The 17,412-nt window shown below is 40.1% G+C and overlaps 1 protein-coding gene across 2 annotated transcripts; it reads left to right on the top strand.

The window, feature by feature from the left end:
• The first annotated feature begins 295 nt into the window (after nucleotides 1-295).
• Nucleotides 296-8,788, top strand: gpatch1 (G patch domain containing 1). 2 transcript variants are annotated; one of them, XM_077228957.1, is made up of 19 exons: nucleotides 296-440; nucleotides 603-737; nucleotides 824-909; nucleotides 1,027-1,190; nucleotides 1,273-1,370; nucleotides 1,513-1,568; nucleotides 2,448-2,696; nucleotides 2,805-2,955; nucleotides 3,142-3,221; nucleotides 3,312-3,516; nucleotides 5,025-5,408; nucleotides 5,500-5,678; nucleotides 5,821-5,948; nucleotides 6,304-6,613; nucleotides 6,735-7,014; nucleotides 7,111-7,242; nucleotides 7,737-7,831; nucleotides 7,911-8,047; nucleotides 8,173-8,788. In XM_077228957.1, exons 1-19 carry the CDS (start codon nucleotides 371-373, stop codon nucleotides 8,198-8,200), a joined length of 2,967 nt encoding a protein of 988 aa, XP_077085072.1. In that variant the 5' UTR covers nucleotides 296-370; the 3' UTR covers nucleotides 8,201-8,788. The 2 variants fall into 2 exon arrangements, with proteins under 2 accessions (XP_077085072.1, XP_077085073.1); XM_077228958.1 differs by having other exon boundaries at nucleotides 7,914-8,047.
• Nucleotides 8,789-17,412: the final 8,624 nt, after the last annotated feature.

Here is a 17,412-nt window from a genome sequence, read left to right on the forward strand (position 1 = left end):
ACTTGAATACATGTATAAAACGGTTTATTTAGAACCTCTGTATAATTTGTGGGTACATTGAAAAATACAACGTTTTAAAAAAGTGTTATTTCGCACCATCTGTCGAACATTTTATCACTCCAAATACCCTTACTATGAATTAATGAATCCGACAATCAGAACAATTATGAATCATTTATGTTGTTGAGTTGATTCGAGAACCAATCGGGACGATTCATGGGCCCAGTCCCAAATGGCACTTCATATGCACTTTCGGTCTTGTGGATGATCCCGCTGAATTGATTCGTTGGAAAGGTCCGAGGCAAAAGAACGATTGGTTTACGAATCGGAAGTAACAAGAGTTCACGCGGCCACCGTACTTATTGTAAACATGGCGTCCGACGAAGATAGCGATGAGGATTTCGTATCTTATGGAACTCCTTTAGAGCCACTGGAAGAAGGTACTAACGTTACCTGTACATTGTAACTGTTATTTCTTTAAATGTGCAGGTTTTTGATGCATAAGAGCTGTGAATATTTAATGAAAACAGCTGGCTCAGAAATTTCACACGTTCCTGGTTATGAATTCTACGTTGTTCGTAACTGTTATATGTGTATTTCAGATGAACCCAGCAGAAAGCCAGTCCCCGTGCACGAGCAGACGGTTAAAGATGAGAAGGGCCGCTACAAGAGATTTCATGGAGCTTTCACTGGTGGCTTCTCCGCTGGTTACTTTAACACAGTGGGCACTAAAGAAGGTCAATGCCAACCTCGCTCAGTGCAGTAATGCTTTTGATTCTGTTAACCGGGTCTTGTTGTTTAACTAATCTGCTATGTCCGTTAGGCTGGGCACCATCAACATTTCTATCAACTCGACAGCAAAAGGCAGAGAGACCGAATGCTAGACCAGAGGACTTTATGGATGAGGAGGTTAGTGTGTGAATTCTCGGTTCTCCCACGTCAACACTACTGTGCCTAGATACCTGTAACGTTCTTGGCGTGTATTTTTTTTCTTCTTCTAATAATACATAATATATTTTGTATAAGGATTTTGGTGAGCATGGTATTGCCCCAAGAGAGATTGTCACTACAGATGATTTTGCATCGGAGAGGAAGGATCAGTTAAAAGACAAAGCACGAGCCGTCAGCTCTATTGCTGCTCTGATACCTGGAGACACTGGACTGCTGGAGGAGCTTATCACCCCTGCAAGGTAAGCATCAGTTTAATTATTATGGGCTAACTCTAATGTAACTGAAAGCTAAACTTATTACATGGCGTTGTGTGATTGCTAGGTCATCTATTGGTGTGGAGCTGCTGAGAAAAATGGGCTGGAAAGATGGCCAGGGAGTCGGACCAAGACTGAAGAGAAAGCAACCCAAGCAAAACATTGGTGATGAGAGTAGATATCACAGACGTTTTGTTTTAGCTGAAGTGACATTTTTAGGTTTTAGGGCTGGAAAAGATGATAATGATGTGCTGAGCACAATGTTAACATTTCAAGAAGCTTAGCTTTGCTCTTTCTTGTCTTTCAGATGCGGTTAGAGTTTATGGCTGTGTTTTGCCGCCCAATGGATCTGAGGAGTCCGAGGTGGATATTGTTTAATGTTTGGGCTTCTGATCAGATTAATTTGAAATGTATAAGTGGCTACATCCGAAATTGCATACTCTCTGAGTAGGTACTCCTTTTGAATAAGTACTTACTTTGCGACCAGTAAACAGGATGTTATAGTATGATTGTAGTCTGGAACACATTCATCATGTTGTCATATGGCGCTTTTCCATTACCAGTACCAGCTCACCTCGACTCGGCTCGCTTTTCGCTCCGTTTCCCATTACAGATAGTACCTACACAATAGTACCTGGTCGTCATAGCGATGCCACAGGAAACTGCTGTGACGTAATCTTCTACGCAACACACACTCACTACCCACACACACACAGGACAATGGAGGAAATCGAGTGTATGCTGTTTTTGATCCTCGGGATGTGGCTGTTTCTCACAGCAAGAAGACAAACATTGTTTCAGGAGAGACTGAGGGCAGCAAAATGAAACACTGCTGAAAAAACCGCTCCGTCTGGCGCATGCAATGATGATGCAGTGAATAGTGACGATTCTCTCTGACCAATCAGCAGTGTGCAGTGTTTTCACGTCACATTTTAGTATCGCCTCAGCTCGCTCAGAACCTCGCCGGAGGTGATACAAAAAAAAGTACCGGAAAGCAGGTAGAGGTACAACTTTTACACAGTGGAAAACCAAACAAAGGCGAGGCGAGTCGAGTCGGAATGGTACTGTGTAGTGGAAAAGCACCAATAGTCATGTGACCTACCAGGGTCTGTTGCTTTGCTTCACTGCTATTCACAATTTTCTCCAGTGGATTCAGATTCAGACATATTGCAACCTATGTGATTACTATGTGAAGAATGGACAGATTTTAATCATACTGAAAAACCTTTTAATTTTGTTCAGGAGGACGATGATGAATTTGCTCCAGAGAATGTGACCTTTGCCCCCAAAGATGTGATCCCAGTGGACTTCACCCCTAAAGTGGACTCCCATGGTCTGGGTTACCGAGGGCTGAACCCTCTACAGGCCTTGGAGGGCGGATCAGGATCAGGACATATAAACCTCTTCACGCTTCACTCTGATAGAGCGACCAGCTTATTTGGAGACAAAAAAAAGTCAGGACAGCAACGCAGGGGCGGGATTGGAGGACAGGTAACGCCACTGTGCTGATCAGTAATGGCCTAGAAAACTAAATTTGCTACTAAAACTAAAGCACCCCCATTAGAAGAAACATGCTGACATCATTGTATATGTGAGTAGGCTTTTGGAGTTGGTGCAATGGAGGAGGAAGATACCGATATTTATCATAAGGACTCCATGTCCAACTATGATGCTGTGCTGGGCGGAGAAGAGCCAGGGGATGGGCTCTATGGATGGACTGCTCCCCAGCAGTATACCAGGAAGAAGAAGGGTTGGTGACATGAAGTCCTTGGCTGTGTCCTCATAATGTCATGATGCGTTTATGTTGCATCAGGATGTCAGAACTGGATGCTATTTGAGTGTCTTTTGTAATGTGACCATACTGTTTCATGTGAAATTGTAGGCTTAGCAGGAAATATGGCTCCTCTATGACAAATGTATACGTTTTTTGTTACAGACTCAAAAAGAGACGTGGCGTATTCGGGCAGGATTCTAGAGGGGTTTACATGGGCCTCCCAAGCCGCAGAAATGAAAACTGTAATGTACAGCACTAGGCAGTTCCTTTATTACTTTATTTGGTGTGAAAAAGTTGCGCTGTTAAATTAGGCTCACTGGTTTTGTTTCTAGGTCTATCCTCCCCCTGATCTGCCCCGTGATTATCGGCCTGTACATTACTTCCGTCCTGTGGTTGATCCATCCTCCGTCAGTCCTATTGTTGCCCAGGCACTGCAGGCTTCACGTGGACACCTATCACAGGATGAACCACAGCAGGGTCGTCACAATCTAGACTCTGCTCAGAGACGTGACATGCTGGGAGAAACGCCTCTAGAGGGTAAGGATGTCTCTGTGTATGTGTTTGTTTTAAGAGTGATTTGAATTATAGATTTGTGATTGCAGGTCGATTCAGATCAGAGCTGTCACATTTTCATTACACGATTGAACAAAAACAATTCACAATAATAATATGATCACAATACCTATAGAAACTTTGTAAAAAAAATAATTCTATCAGTCAAATTTATCTTTAAATTTATTTTGTTTCCCTTTTTTTTTGGCCAAAGAATCACTCAAAATCTTAGTGTAGGGAGGTGGAGAGAGAGTTTGTAAGCGTAACTGTACAAATACATACCAAAAAAAGAACCTACTGATAGTCAGTAGAACCTACTGTTAGTTCTTGCTTTCATCTGTCATCTCTTATGACATAATTTTGTGTGGCAGTATCTGCTACACACTGCATAGTCACCTTTTTTTCCATTGTATGACGAGTGGCAATATCACTACCTACTTTGTGTCAACCATATACGTAGTTTCTGTCACTGGATTAATAATTACATTTTTCTTGTATATGTAACTTTAATATCCTGTACGTCTCGGATCCTATAACTTCCTTGTTAGTCCAAAAACAGAGTTTATTGAAACCAAGCTCCCAAACCAACTTGTTTTGGATTTAGTCTCAGTATGACGTCATAGTGCAAAAAACACGCCACTGCAGAAGATCAACGCCTACTTTTACATCATTGCTTCTTAGCCCCGCCCACCAATTCACTCATGCTCCAGATCGCTTCAGTAAGACACTATTCGATTGTTCGCTTTATTTTACTGCAGATTCGTTTTTTTAACAAGACAGTTTGACAGGCTTTTCAAAGAGACTAAAAATAAAAGATGATGCAGTGCTGACTATATTTTGGATCCAACAGTAATGTCACTCACAACACAAGTGTGAGTAAAAGTGTTTTTACCATACCTTTGTCTGTTACAGATTATTTTATATGTACTCCCTTTACTGAAAATGATTAACAATGAATATAAGAATGACAGTGCGACAAACGATGATACATTCATTCATAATTCATTTACACAAAACAGTCATCCTTTGTCAACTATAAATGTGATAATTCCAAGTAGTTAAACTTTATTTGCCACAACCAAGACTTACAAAGAATAACTCCTTTAACTAGCGTCTTTGTTTCAACACAAATTTAATGTAATGAAATACAAAACAATACCTCACAAATACATAAGGAATAAATATAGATGATTAATTACCATGCTGGACTATCCTTCGTATTTGAGGTGTAGGTTTAATCATAAGTTTTCAAAAATAAAATCCTCCTGGTAATAGGGGGGATGTTGAAAATTATTTTAAAATGCAAAACTATTGTGCAAAAACATGATAGAAAATAGCCTATTACTTCTAAATTAGGGTGTTTTTTGATGTAAAAAACTTGCTGACATTATAAGTGGACCTCATAGAACATAAGATTAAGATTTTTAAAAAAATGAAGTTTACTACTCCTTTTAATACAATTTATAACCCCAACTTTTGTTTATGTTCTATAGGCCCTAGTTCTGTGTTTGAGTTGCTTGACAGTAAGGACAGAGAGCGTCTGAATGAGTTCCGCAGAGCAGCCGAGGGACGGAATAGGCCAGCGGGAAACCTTTCCTCAGCTGCGGATCGAGCTGCCGTGGTGGCTTCGGCTAAAGCCGCCGCTCTGCAGGCCCTGTCCAGCCGTTTCAAGTCAAACGCCCCACATCCTGATTCCCACACTCAGAGCATGACCTCTCCAATCCAACCTCAGGCATCCTCTGAGACCCAGATGGCTTTGAATGCCTGGTCTGCTCCCACTGCAGATGCTAGCAAAACCTTTAAACCATTTTCAAACAATCCTCAGAAGCAGGCCCGCTACGATCTGTACATTAACAAACTCAAACAGGGCAATAAAGGTGAATTTGAAGAATTTATGTTTGGTCTAATTTAGCCTGGATTTTCCAAATCTGTGCTTAGCTAAATACCTGATTTCCGCACTATTTGTAGATGCCCTGGACTCGAGTCTGGACTCCTCCATGACGGAGTGGGAGAGAGGGAGAGAAAGGGACGAATTTGTACGAGCTGCGTTACTCTATAAGCCCAGCAACTCTTCTCTCTCCTCACGCTTCACACGTAGCAAACAAGAGGATGACACAGACAATGTGGAGGTCACACGGGATCAAGAGGTTAGGAGCTTCACCTTTGACATAAGTTCAGGAAATTCGTTTGGTTAAAATGTAACTAAAAAGGTGCTTATATTTCCAGTATTGTCCACTGTTAAGCAACTTGTTTTTGTTACAATGGTACTTTAATATTCACTCTCTTTAGAATGATGTGGATGACAAGCAGGCCGCTGTGAAGATGAAGATGTTTGGGAAATTGACCAGAGAAACATTTGAGTGGCACCCTGATAAACTATTGTGTAAAAGATTCAATGTGCCAAACCCTTATCCAGGGTAAGACGCAGACTTGTGGATCAAATCATATGCTGTATCTAAAGACAGTCCTTTACTATTGGAGTAAATTAAGGACAAGGTCTTTAATACAAAAAAAAACCTGTTGAATTGCCCTAATTGAAAATTGTTTTTGTTTTTCACTGTTCAATTACTGTTAATGCATTGTCTGTTTATTTTTTTCTATTAGTGCAATTCAACTTTTTTTTTGTAAGGTGTTTTCCTCCAACCTTTAAATTAATGGAAAGATACAAATGTAATTAAATGATTACATATTATTATTATTATTATTATTGCTTTAGAATTAGGAAAGGTTTGTAACAAATTTCTCTTTCATTTATCTTGTCTGTTTTCACAGGTCTAGTGTAGTGGGAATGCCTAAAATAAAGAGAGATAAGTACTCAGTCTTTAACTTCCTGACCATAACGGACAGCAGGGAGACCCAGAGTGCTCCCAAAACACCCAGCCCCAGCACAACCCTTCCCTGTTTGACTCCAGAAGTCTCAAATAAGAAATCCAGGTGGGATGTACCAGGGCAGGTATCTGAAACTAAAGACCCACTCAGTGCATTCCTCAGTGAAACTCGCAGTGAGGTTTCAGCGGCCCAGCAAAATGAAGCTGGGGTCAAGACCCATACAGAATCTCCACATGCTTCAGTCACTCCAGAGGTATTCTTCACCCCTGAAGAATAAATTCAGAAAGTTTTCACCTAACTTGAAGCTAAAGTATTTTTTTAAATTAGTACTATATACAGCAAAACCTCAATGTAATGATCACATTTCTGTGCAGGTAAAAGTGGAACTGTCCGATGGGCAGCAGATTGAACAAAAGACTGAAGAGGAGGAGAAGGAAGAGGATGAAGAAGAGGTAAGGCCTCCAATGGATCTCTTTAAAGCCATCTTTGCCAGCTCGTCAGATGAGAAGAGCTCATCGTCATCTGACGATTGTAGCGAGGAAGAGGACGAGGTGGCTCTTCCAACATCTGAACCTGTCCAAAGCGGTGCAGGGACAGTGAACCCTCTTATCTCGGCTCCGATCACTCCTGTTACTGGCATCAGCCATGTGACAGGTATGCTTTATATGAGAAGTTCCATAAAAACCTCTTTCAATGATTCAGGTGTCATTGTCATAATCATTTATTGAATTTATTTTCTCTCCCCCTCAGATTTGAAGCATCTTACAGTCCAGAGCATGCCATCTGCTGAAACTGCAGCACAAAATACTCAGTCCTACGATAATGCTCCTGCTAAATTTGGCCTGGATGAAGAGGAGTTTGGCCCCAGACTGCCACCCCCTGGTCAGTCACTGTAACCACTACCGTTACCACCACCCTCAATTGATCATGTAAACCAGGGATGTCCAAACTCAGTCCTGGTGGGCCACTGTCCTGCAGAGTTTTGCTCCAACCCTAATTAAATACACCTGGACCCCCAGCTAATCAAGGTCTTATAGGCTAGAAACGTCCGGGCAGGTGTGTTGAGTCTGGCTAGAGCTAAACTCTGCAGGACGGTGGCCCTACAGGACTGAGTTTGGACACCCCTGATGTAAAAACACTGTGAAACTACGTGTAGAAGCAATAATACTAACTTATTTCATTAAATAATAATGATTTCAGCTCAATCTCACAAGACATAGTTTCTTTACAACAATATATATATTATACTTGGTAATATATGGTAATATACAGGTGCAGTAATTTTTGCTTTATTACATTTTCTCTTTCATCTAGAATTTTTCACTGCCTGTCTTTAATACTAACATCAAGCTTTACATTGTTCCTCTCTTCATCAGGGCTTGTGCCACCTGCACACTCACCGCAGCTGAAGAAACAGAAGAAAAAAGATAAAGAGAAACACAGAGTCAAGAAACACAAAAAAGAGAAAAAGGTACCTTTTTTTCTGGAACAGATTTATTCAGTCTGAGTGACAAAACTAGAAATGACATTGTTTCTCTATCTTTTCTCAGAAGAAAAAGAACAAAAAACATAAGCATAAAGGGAAACAGAAGAAGAGGGTGGAGTCGTCCAATAGCAGCTCAGACGACACTGACTCCAACAGTGAAGATGAAAATAGAGTTGTGTCTACTAGTGAACTGCTTCAGAGGTCAGAGCTCATATTTCCAATCATATAGGATTTTATAATGCATCTTTTAAATGGTAGTGTATCTTTGTATACATTATTTTTAATTTAACGGCTTGAAAGATGATTTCTCTCTCTCTCTGGCTTAGGTTAAAAAACATCAAGAACAAGAGATAGAAGAATTGAGAGTGAGGAAGTTGTCTTACGGAAACGTCAAGATGATTGTGTGCGTGTGTTTGTGCGCGCACGTGTGTGTGTGTGTGTGTGTGTGTGCGTACATTTATTTACATAAGTGTACCTAATGTAATGATTGCAGATATTTTTAATAAAAATGTTTAAAAAAGAAATGTAATTATTGTAATGAAATTTCAACAAACACAATGTGATCAAACTACATTAACCTCGTTGTAATGCAACAGTAATGTGACCATATTCTGTTAAGATTCATTTTACTATAAAAGCAATTACGATTAATGAATGAACCAAAGGAGGAAAGCTCAGATGGGAAGACTCAGGTGAAATTTAAAACCTGCAATCAAGTGTGGAGCAGACCTGTACCTACTTTTTGAGACATGAGTTCACATGAAATGTTTTGTGCCTTGAACTTTAAGAATTGTTCTTGTCTCTTTTTTTCTCACTGTTATCCATCCATTTATGAGTGCATGTGATGGCAGGTTTTTCTCTGTCACATTGGCTTGTTTACTCATAATGGTCCCTTTTACCTTGTAAATAAAATTGCTAGTCTGCTGTACATTTAATTAGTTTCATATTCTGTGTAGGCTAATTTGTTCTTTTAGTTAATATATTAACGAGGGATTTGACTAATGTTGAAAATGTGGGTTTGTCTGATGTTTCACCCAACTGAAATCATAGTTTCAATGTTAGATAAATCAGTTTGATTCTTTATACCATGGTACATGTCCAAACATGTTTAACATTGTGATACTTTTTTGTGTTGTATGTGTGTATGTGAGTCTATCTTTGGAAACACAGTAAAAAAATAAAAATAATAGTGGTTACATTTTAGGGGTGGCTCCAGCCAAATAAGGGTGGATTTTCAGCGGTGACGTGTAACGCAGTCACTCTTACTAGACACTTTGGCAGGTTTGAATTTTATACAGGCCAACATTTTTTATAGTAGTTTTTTAAAAAGGCATCTGAAATAATATACTAAGTACAATGTAGGGTTGTCCAAATTATAGGTTTTTCGAGATACTGACATATTTGAAATCCTTCCAATACTAATTTTCCGCAGAATAGATACACAATACCGGCTGCGCTTTCTCGATCTCTCCGAAAGCGAATTGATACAAACCCAACCACCTACCCTCACGCACTTGTTACATTTTCTCTGGATGAATATTGTTGGTGTAACAGGGTTTAAATTTAAGCTTGGGATTGTGCGTATTGCGCATAATTTTACTAATTCCCGTAGTTGTAAATCCTTGTTTTTCACTGCTTATAGTGCTTAAACAGCCCAATACATACAAAATAATGTCAAATTGCCGGCCTTGTTGAGTATTTATGTAAACACAGTTATGTTTTACGTGTAATGGATGCATGCATCAGGTCTTAAAGTGATAGCAGCCTAATATACCGTCTGCCAAATTATGAGATAATATTAAAAATATCTAAATGGGACTTTTCCCCCCATGGTATCGATGTCAAAATTGTGGCCAGTGAAAATGCTGAGTGGATGGTAACTTTGGAAAACCACTAGCCACAGTGGCCTGTGAGTGAAAATGTAAAAATGGACTTTCTGCTGTTTGCAAATCAAACAAAAGTAATTGGAATAGCTTAATACAATGTTTCAAGTGGTTTCCCCAAATTCAACTGAAAATGCAACTTTTAATGACTTCTGAAGTCTCAAAATTATTAAACCTCTTATTGGCAAGCATTTTTATTACTATTACCACATTTCCACCGAAATTACCTGGAACAATTTGTCCCAGAAACCGCGGTCTAAAGTACCGTGAAGATAAGGCAAATTAGACTCCACACACTGCAACAGATTTTTAAATGGTGGTTGAAATTAAATGCTACATGGAGTCAACCAATCAAAATACGGCATGAACTCAACCAATCATGTCCAGCGCCATGGACGCGGGAAGTAGGGGTGCTGCAGCACCCCCTGTTGGCAAACTGTGATGAAAATAAAATGATAGCTTATAAAATATATCTCTAGTTGTTGTTTCTTTTCCACAACATGTTGTATGTCATGTTTGTGGTGTGGGATGAAGAGAGGGATATTTTTAGTAATTATTTAACTAAAAAATATTTAATTTATCTTCAGTGTGTAGTATCAGCCAATCAGGTGTCTTGACGCGAATCACGCGATTACGATTCATTCTACGCAGCACAAAAAACAAAACAAAAAAACACCTAAAAGCTGCTATTGATAGCCTAACGTTAGTCTATATCAATATCAGCGATATAGCAAGATAATTAGTTAGCAATGTCTCAAAAGAGAATTTTGGATTTTTTTCAATCCAACCCCAAAAACACGAGGCCGAGGACTAGCGAGAATAATTCTCCAACTGACTCATCCAGAGGTAACGTTACAGCCCCTACGCCCGAGAAGGACCAGCTAGCCTCTGTCGTTCCCGGTGCTAGCCAATAAGATGTTATGATGTTATACGAGGGCGAGGCTATGTTTGGACCTTGTGAGGCTGTGGCAAGAAGTTTGCAGAAGGCTGATAAGTGTTTCTGGTGCACTTGAGTGCATTAAAGTTCTCAAAGAGCACATAAGCTTTATTCTTTGCTTTTGTTACCTGTAATTGCTATTTGTGTGGACGATTTGCATGTCAATGTCTTTTGCGCGAGTTGGTGTGATCAAATTAAAACTCTAATTTTACGCGCGTTGGCGTGGTCAAAAAAAAAGTTCAGAGGGAGAGGAAGAAAGCGCACCCTGTTTATTTTCTTTATTCAAAAGCATAATGTTTTGATTTGATTGTAAGGGGACACATAGCCTAAATAAGTAGAAATATCACACATTTTTTTTCATAATTATTTCCTTTTTTTTTACGAGCATAAATGACGAAGTAATTTAAGTTTATTGTGCTACAGTGGGAAGAAAATCCAGCAAAACGCGCCGGCGACCTCAGAGGGTTAAACGTAAATAATAACATGTATTATTATTATTATTATAGGTGCACTGAGGGGAGAATGAGTTGTGGACACTATTTTGTTGAAAGCAAAAGCGTCTGCATCAGCTCTCAGCTCAGCCTGAAGTGGCCAAAAGATTCCATTTTTTTTGTGTGTGTATTTGTTTTCTGATTTTAACTATAAAGATCGTTGCCGTGCTTGCATCACTCCTTTACTCCTCCTATGGACTATGGCCATTTGGCCTGCGTGAATGCAAATGGAACAAAGGTTTTGAGGGAGAGTAGTAATAATTCGTTACATTTCAGTGTTTCCCCTACCATTGTTTTGGGGGGGCGCCCCGCCCCCCCCAAAACGACCCCCCGCCCCCCCAAAATGCTGACGAAATCCAGTCATAAAAAAGGAATTTAGTGTATAACGCGGAATTTCACGGAATTTGTAAATTTGAGGAAAAAATAGAAAGCAGTTCAGTACACTTGAAATCAAATCGCGATGTAGACTAGTGTGTGTGAATATTAAAACACAAAGACTATTTAAATACGAATCCTGCATGTTCTGTGTGAATGAATGGTGCCGCCGACGCGCAGTTTCATTTACCACACACACACACACACACTGAAGCACGTGTGACGCTTGCGCTATTTTTTGGCCTATATGAAGACACAAACGCATGAACTTCCTCTCCAGGCTCTAGATCCACTCTGAAAGTCACTTCGTAATAGGGTTGGGAACCGAGAACCGGTTCTTATGCAGAACCGGTAGTGTTTTTGGTTCTGATGCGATGTGTGGACGAAGTGCTGGGAGCTTATCCTTTAATAGCGACGTCTCACCACATAAATATTAAAATTGTAATGAATGCACTGTCCCTCGCGCTATTCGTATAACAAGTTAAAAAAAATTGCGTCAGATATCAACGCAGAGAGAGAGAATAAGACAGTAGAGCTGCACCATTAATCTTTAAACGATCTCGATTCAAACACCCACGCGATCTTATTCCTAAATGACAAAAACTTCACACCGGGACATTCAAATCTGTTTGCGCTGTCGCTGACATGAAACATCTAGCTGCTAACGTTAGCTTTACTTTCTGTCTTTTCAACAACACAGTATCGATATTTCTGTGTTAAAAATATTCAAATGATCACAGAAGTACTGAGATAAAAGTTTATAGTTCGAGAATAAACACTGATGTTAAAACAGTTAATCACCTTTTGAAAGTCGCTTCAAATAACGAAAATTCGCTTCAGAATTTACAAAATGTATATAATGAGCGATTACATCATGAATGCCTTTTTTCAAAACGTGTTTTTGTCTTATCCTGAATCACTACGGTAAGGCTGTAATAAGCGTTTAGACTCAGACTACTTTACACTGGTCGGTTCGGCACAGCTGCGGAGTAGCCCAGTGCCTGCGTGACTCACTCGCGTCATTGACATAAACATAGAGAAGTAGCTCCGGCTACAATGTTCTTCCGCAAGACGCATGCATTTCTGTTTATTAACTGCTAGAGCACTTTAATCCAGTAAGGAAACAAGTGAAGTTTCACAGAAATCAATCATTCAAACCGATTTAAAAAATATTATGTTTCACCTGTCTGGATCTTACATGTGTGTTCAAGCATATTCTACCCCTTCTGAGAGGGTATTCCACTGCTGGATATACAATAAGATATAGGAGAGGTCCCAAATTATCCTTGAGAATGCAACATTTTTTATTTTCCTTCAGAAAAAAATATTGCTAAATAATATGTTGCATTTGTTGACATTGCCAGTCTGTTAAACTCATTTGACAAGTAGGGCCTATCAGAAATAAAACACAAAAAGGATTGTGTATTTTCCCCGTACTACTATTTGTATTAGTTTTAATAATTTTTATTGAATGGGAACCGGAACCGGAATCGTTTGGCGGAACCGGAATCGGAACCGAAAAATTTCTTACGATTCCCAACCATAGACAGTATGTTCCCAACCCTACTTCGTGATCATTTAACCGCTTCATTTGAGAACAACTATCATCATGACATAAACACACAGAAACTCAAAAGGTCTTCACGGCAACCCGTCAAAATAAAAGTTCGGTTTAACTTGACAGAAATATATTACTGTTGTACATTAGAATTTAGATATGTCCCAATGTAATAATACACTAACACTAATCCAAATAAATTATCATCAAAACTGAAATTTTTAAGGAATAATCCATGTTTTAATTTTAACAGTAAAGCTCATTGTGCAGCAAGTTATTTGACAAAAAGTTTATTTAATTTCACATGATTAAAATTGATGATAAATGATACAATTTTTGTTTTATGTCTTCATTTTATAACCAGAAAAAACACAACACAGAATTAGTGTTAGTGTGAATTAGCGCAGAATTATTTAGTGTGACATTTTTTTTCATATATTTTAAAAAAAAGTATTGTTTAATGATTCATAATACATGATTTCAATTAATTAGACATGCTTTTTGATTGCAAAAAAATTACACCACGTATCCGTAACACGCCCGCTCCGCAACACTAGCAGTACACCCCCCCCCCTAAAAAAGAATCCTAGGGGAAACACTGCATTTATATAGCGATTTTCTAGTTGGTAGTAATTAATAGATCTGTTTTGAAGGGGGTGGATCGGAATCCACTGCTGCTTCAATGTATATGTAATGATTGATTATAATTAAGGTATTAATCAATATTTTTCCTTCTAAATATCAAATGAATTGAATGAGTTCTCTGGAGATTTTACTTTATTTATATAAGTTACCAGTGTGATTACTGAAATGTTCTTTTCATGTATTCTTTAATGTCTGTATTTGATATCTGAATGCAGTGCTTGCTTATTTAACACAGCTTCCAGAAATGAAATAGGGACTTGTTTTGTGTTTGAGAAAGGTCTTCAATGTATTAAAACATATAGGTGTCATTGAAGCCAATCGTTTAAGGGGCCATTTCTTTGTTAAAGCCTTTCTTTCCAGTTTGACTAAAGTTTAGCTATCCTTGAGAGAAAGAACGCATTATCTTGATGTTTTGAGAGGACTCTCCTGTTTATAGTGAGAGCCTGGCCAAATCCAACCTTGGAAAAGCTGTGTGTCGGTGTGTGTGTTAGTCTTCTTGGTTACAGATTAAGGAACCACTGGCATTATTGGAGATTGACTGAGTTGTTGTTCTGGACATGCTGGCGCCCAGCAACCCAAATCTGTGACCTGGAAGGTCATGACGTGCCTAACTTCAGCTGCATAATCGATGGAGATATGCTTCAGTCTATCTGTATATGTGTGGAAAATTACTGTGTTGTTTATCTATTTCATAGCCAATGAGAATCATTCATCCTGTAAGCAATGACGTAGCTTAGACCTTGGAAATCGTATAACTGCTGTGATCTTTGTAACTGTAAGCGGGGCGGCCTACGAACTCCTGTGCGCGTATTGAAGCTGACTTCTGCTGATGAAACTGCAAACTATCTTCAATAAATATTTTCTCAAATTTTTTATAATTCTGACTCTGGGTCTTCATTCTTCATATCTGGTTCTGGGTCTTTAACTGTATACCCCTTACAGTTTAGAAGTGGACTTTTTCCTATAACCACGTTCCTGTAATTGCTTGGTCGGAACACCCCCCCAGCACCCCCGCACCCCCTGTCGAAAATGACTTCCCGCGTCTCTGTCCAGCGCCCAAGTCTCACCCCCGAAAGTTCCTGAACTTTGAAAAAGTACTACCTCGCAAGCAGTGACTTTCTGAGGGGGAAATTATTACCCAGAACTTCATTTAGACCCAGGTTCCTGCGGGCGAAACACACCAAGTACCACCCCAAAGTTCCAAGGCTCGATTGGTCTTCGCCAGAGGAACCCAAGCGAAGCAGACTGGACGAATGCTTCCAGCAAGGGCGCCGACAGGCCCCTCAGCAGAGACCCGCCCCTTTCTTTCCAGAGCTAATGAAGTCGTGGAAAGCACCGCATTCAGCTCGTCTCAAACCCTCCACCTCCTCAACGCTCTCGACTGTCAACGGCGCTGTGGAGAAAGGATATGAGAAGTTTCCCCCCTCTAAGAGACAGTGGCCGCGCACCTTTGCCCGCCCACAGCTATGGGATGGAAAGCTAAAGCGGCTCACCCGTCTAAGCCTTGCCGTACTACTTCAGCTCTCACTGGCCGAGCTTACGCCTCCGCTGGTCAAGCTGCTTCGGCGCTTCACACCAAAGCTGTCCACCAGGTTTTTCAGGCCAAACTTCTTCGCTCTATGGACGAGTCTGGACCTGACTCGGAAGCTTTCAGGGACCTGCGCAGAGCCACAGACCTGGCTCTGTGCGCCACTTAATCTACCCCCCAGATGATTGGTAGAAACATGGTGAACTTGACGGTGCTAGAGCGACATCTCTGGTTGACATTAACGGAGATGAAGGATGCAGACAGGGCCGCCTTCCTGGACTCCCCCAGCTCCACCACCGACCTGTTCGGCCCAGGTTTTGCGAAGCGTTTCATCGAGGCACAGAAAGCGTTGCAAGCAATGTGCCACTTCCTCCCTAAACGCTCCCTAAACTGCCACAAGAAAGCGCCGCTCTCTCAGCCAGCAAAGCCAGAATGGCAGAATGGCAGGCAGTCAGAACAGCTCTTCGTATGCTTCGGTGGCCGCACCAGAGGTTTCGTGGTCATGAAGCAGAGACTGTCACGTTGGATAGTTGACTCTATCTTGCTGGCTTATGAGTCTAAGGCCGTATGTCCACCAAAGCAGTTTTTTACACGGCTGGCGCATTTTTTCAAATTGTTTTCAATGGGAGTGCCACGTTTTTAGAATGCCATGAGCATAATGAGGCGCTGAGCATTTTTTTCATGCTGAAGCGCTGAACGCTCTGCCTTTTTTACAGGTCGCCGAGAGTTGAAGACTGTTCAACTTTGGGTAAAACGTAGTGCTCATCACTGTCACTTTTTACCCAGCCGCCCATTGACAGTGGAGGAGGTGCGGGACAAATACCACACCGACCAACTGTCACAACATTCTTTCTGTACAACGACGTCAACCAGCAGAGCTAACCGAACAAAATGGATGAAAAATAAATTTTTTGTATGAAACAAATTATCTGCGAAATCAGTTAACAGTAAACTGTGCTGCGGATATTCTGTATCATAGCAACGAATCGCCTCAACTGAAAAAACGCTGCGCTGCCAAAACGCTTTGGTGGACACATGGCCTAAGGGCCTCCGTTGTCCCACTCCCATAAGCATCAGAGCTCATTCCACGAGAGGCATTGCCTCGTCATGGGCATGGTCGAGTGGAATACCAATTGAAGATATTTGTGTGGCGGCTGGCTGGGCCTCACCATCCACATTTATGAGGTTTTTTAACCTGGAAGTTACCGCTTTGCAAGCAAGGGTTCTTTCCGTATATAAATACAGTGTCCAAGCACAATTTCCACAACTATAAGGCCCGATGTCTGTCTGGTCCTGGGTGAACCTGAACTACAGTTTTATATACCATATAAAGAAGGAGCTTTCCTATATTTCCCTATATGAGGCTCATTAATGATCTGGCCTCTATTAGGACTCATAATTGTACTCTTCTATGAGCCTCGGGCGCTTGGCCCTAGGCTATAGTATGGGGCGAAGTCTTTTAGTCTGCATCATTCAGCGCAGCGCCAACGTCAGCGGCAGAGGACATTTATTGTGAGTGGATTTATTGAGTGATAGGCTTAACGTTACCTGTTTCCTCCCGCGAAAATGGAGCACTTTACGTGCCTGAACTGAAGCCACACTGTAGAAAGCGATAATGATGCTATTTTTTTTAAAAAAAATTATCATTTTTTACATTAAACATTAAAAAATCAAGCCCTTATTTTTTAATAGATTTTTTAAATTGTCCCTTTTATCTAAATGGCATGAGACTTTCCTACACTTGTTATTCTTCATACTTAATTACAATATATTAAGTATAATTATATATAAAATAAATATTATACACACACACACACATATATATATATATATATATATATATATATATTTGTTATTTTAGTAATTTATAATAAAACCAAAACACCTGAAAAGAAAGGGGTGTGGAAATGGCTAATTAATAAGCTAATAAGTGGTTATCTGCTGTCATCTACTGGTTATAGTGGTAGTTTCATGTCATTTTCATGTTAGTTCTACTAAATCAGCAGCTGACTTTGACACATTTATTAGCCTTAGGGTATACGCATTTGTAGTTTTTTGGTGTCGCTTTGAAAATTGATAGATTGATGTGTCGTTATTTTTTAATAAATAGAAAGACAAAAAAAGGAATGATTAATAGATTAAAAATTGC

The sequence above is a fragment of the Siphateles boraxobius genome, unplaced genomic scaffold (assembly GCF_051911475.1).
Source record: "Siphateles boraxobius isolate OS27281-9 unplaced genomic scaffold, OSU_SipBor_1 130, whole genome shotgun sequence".
NCBI classification, from domain to species: domain Eukaryota; kingdom Metazoa; phylum Chordata; class Actinopteri; order Cypriniformes; family Leuciscidae; genus Siphateles; species Siphateles boraxobius.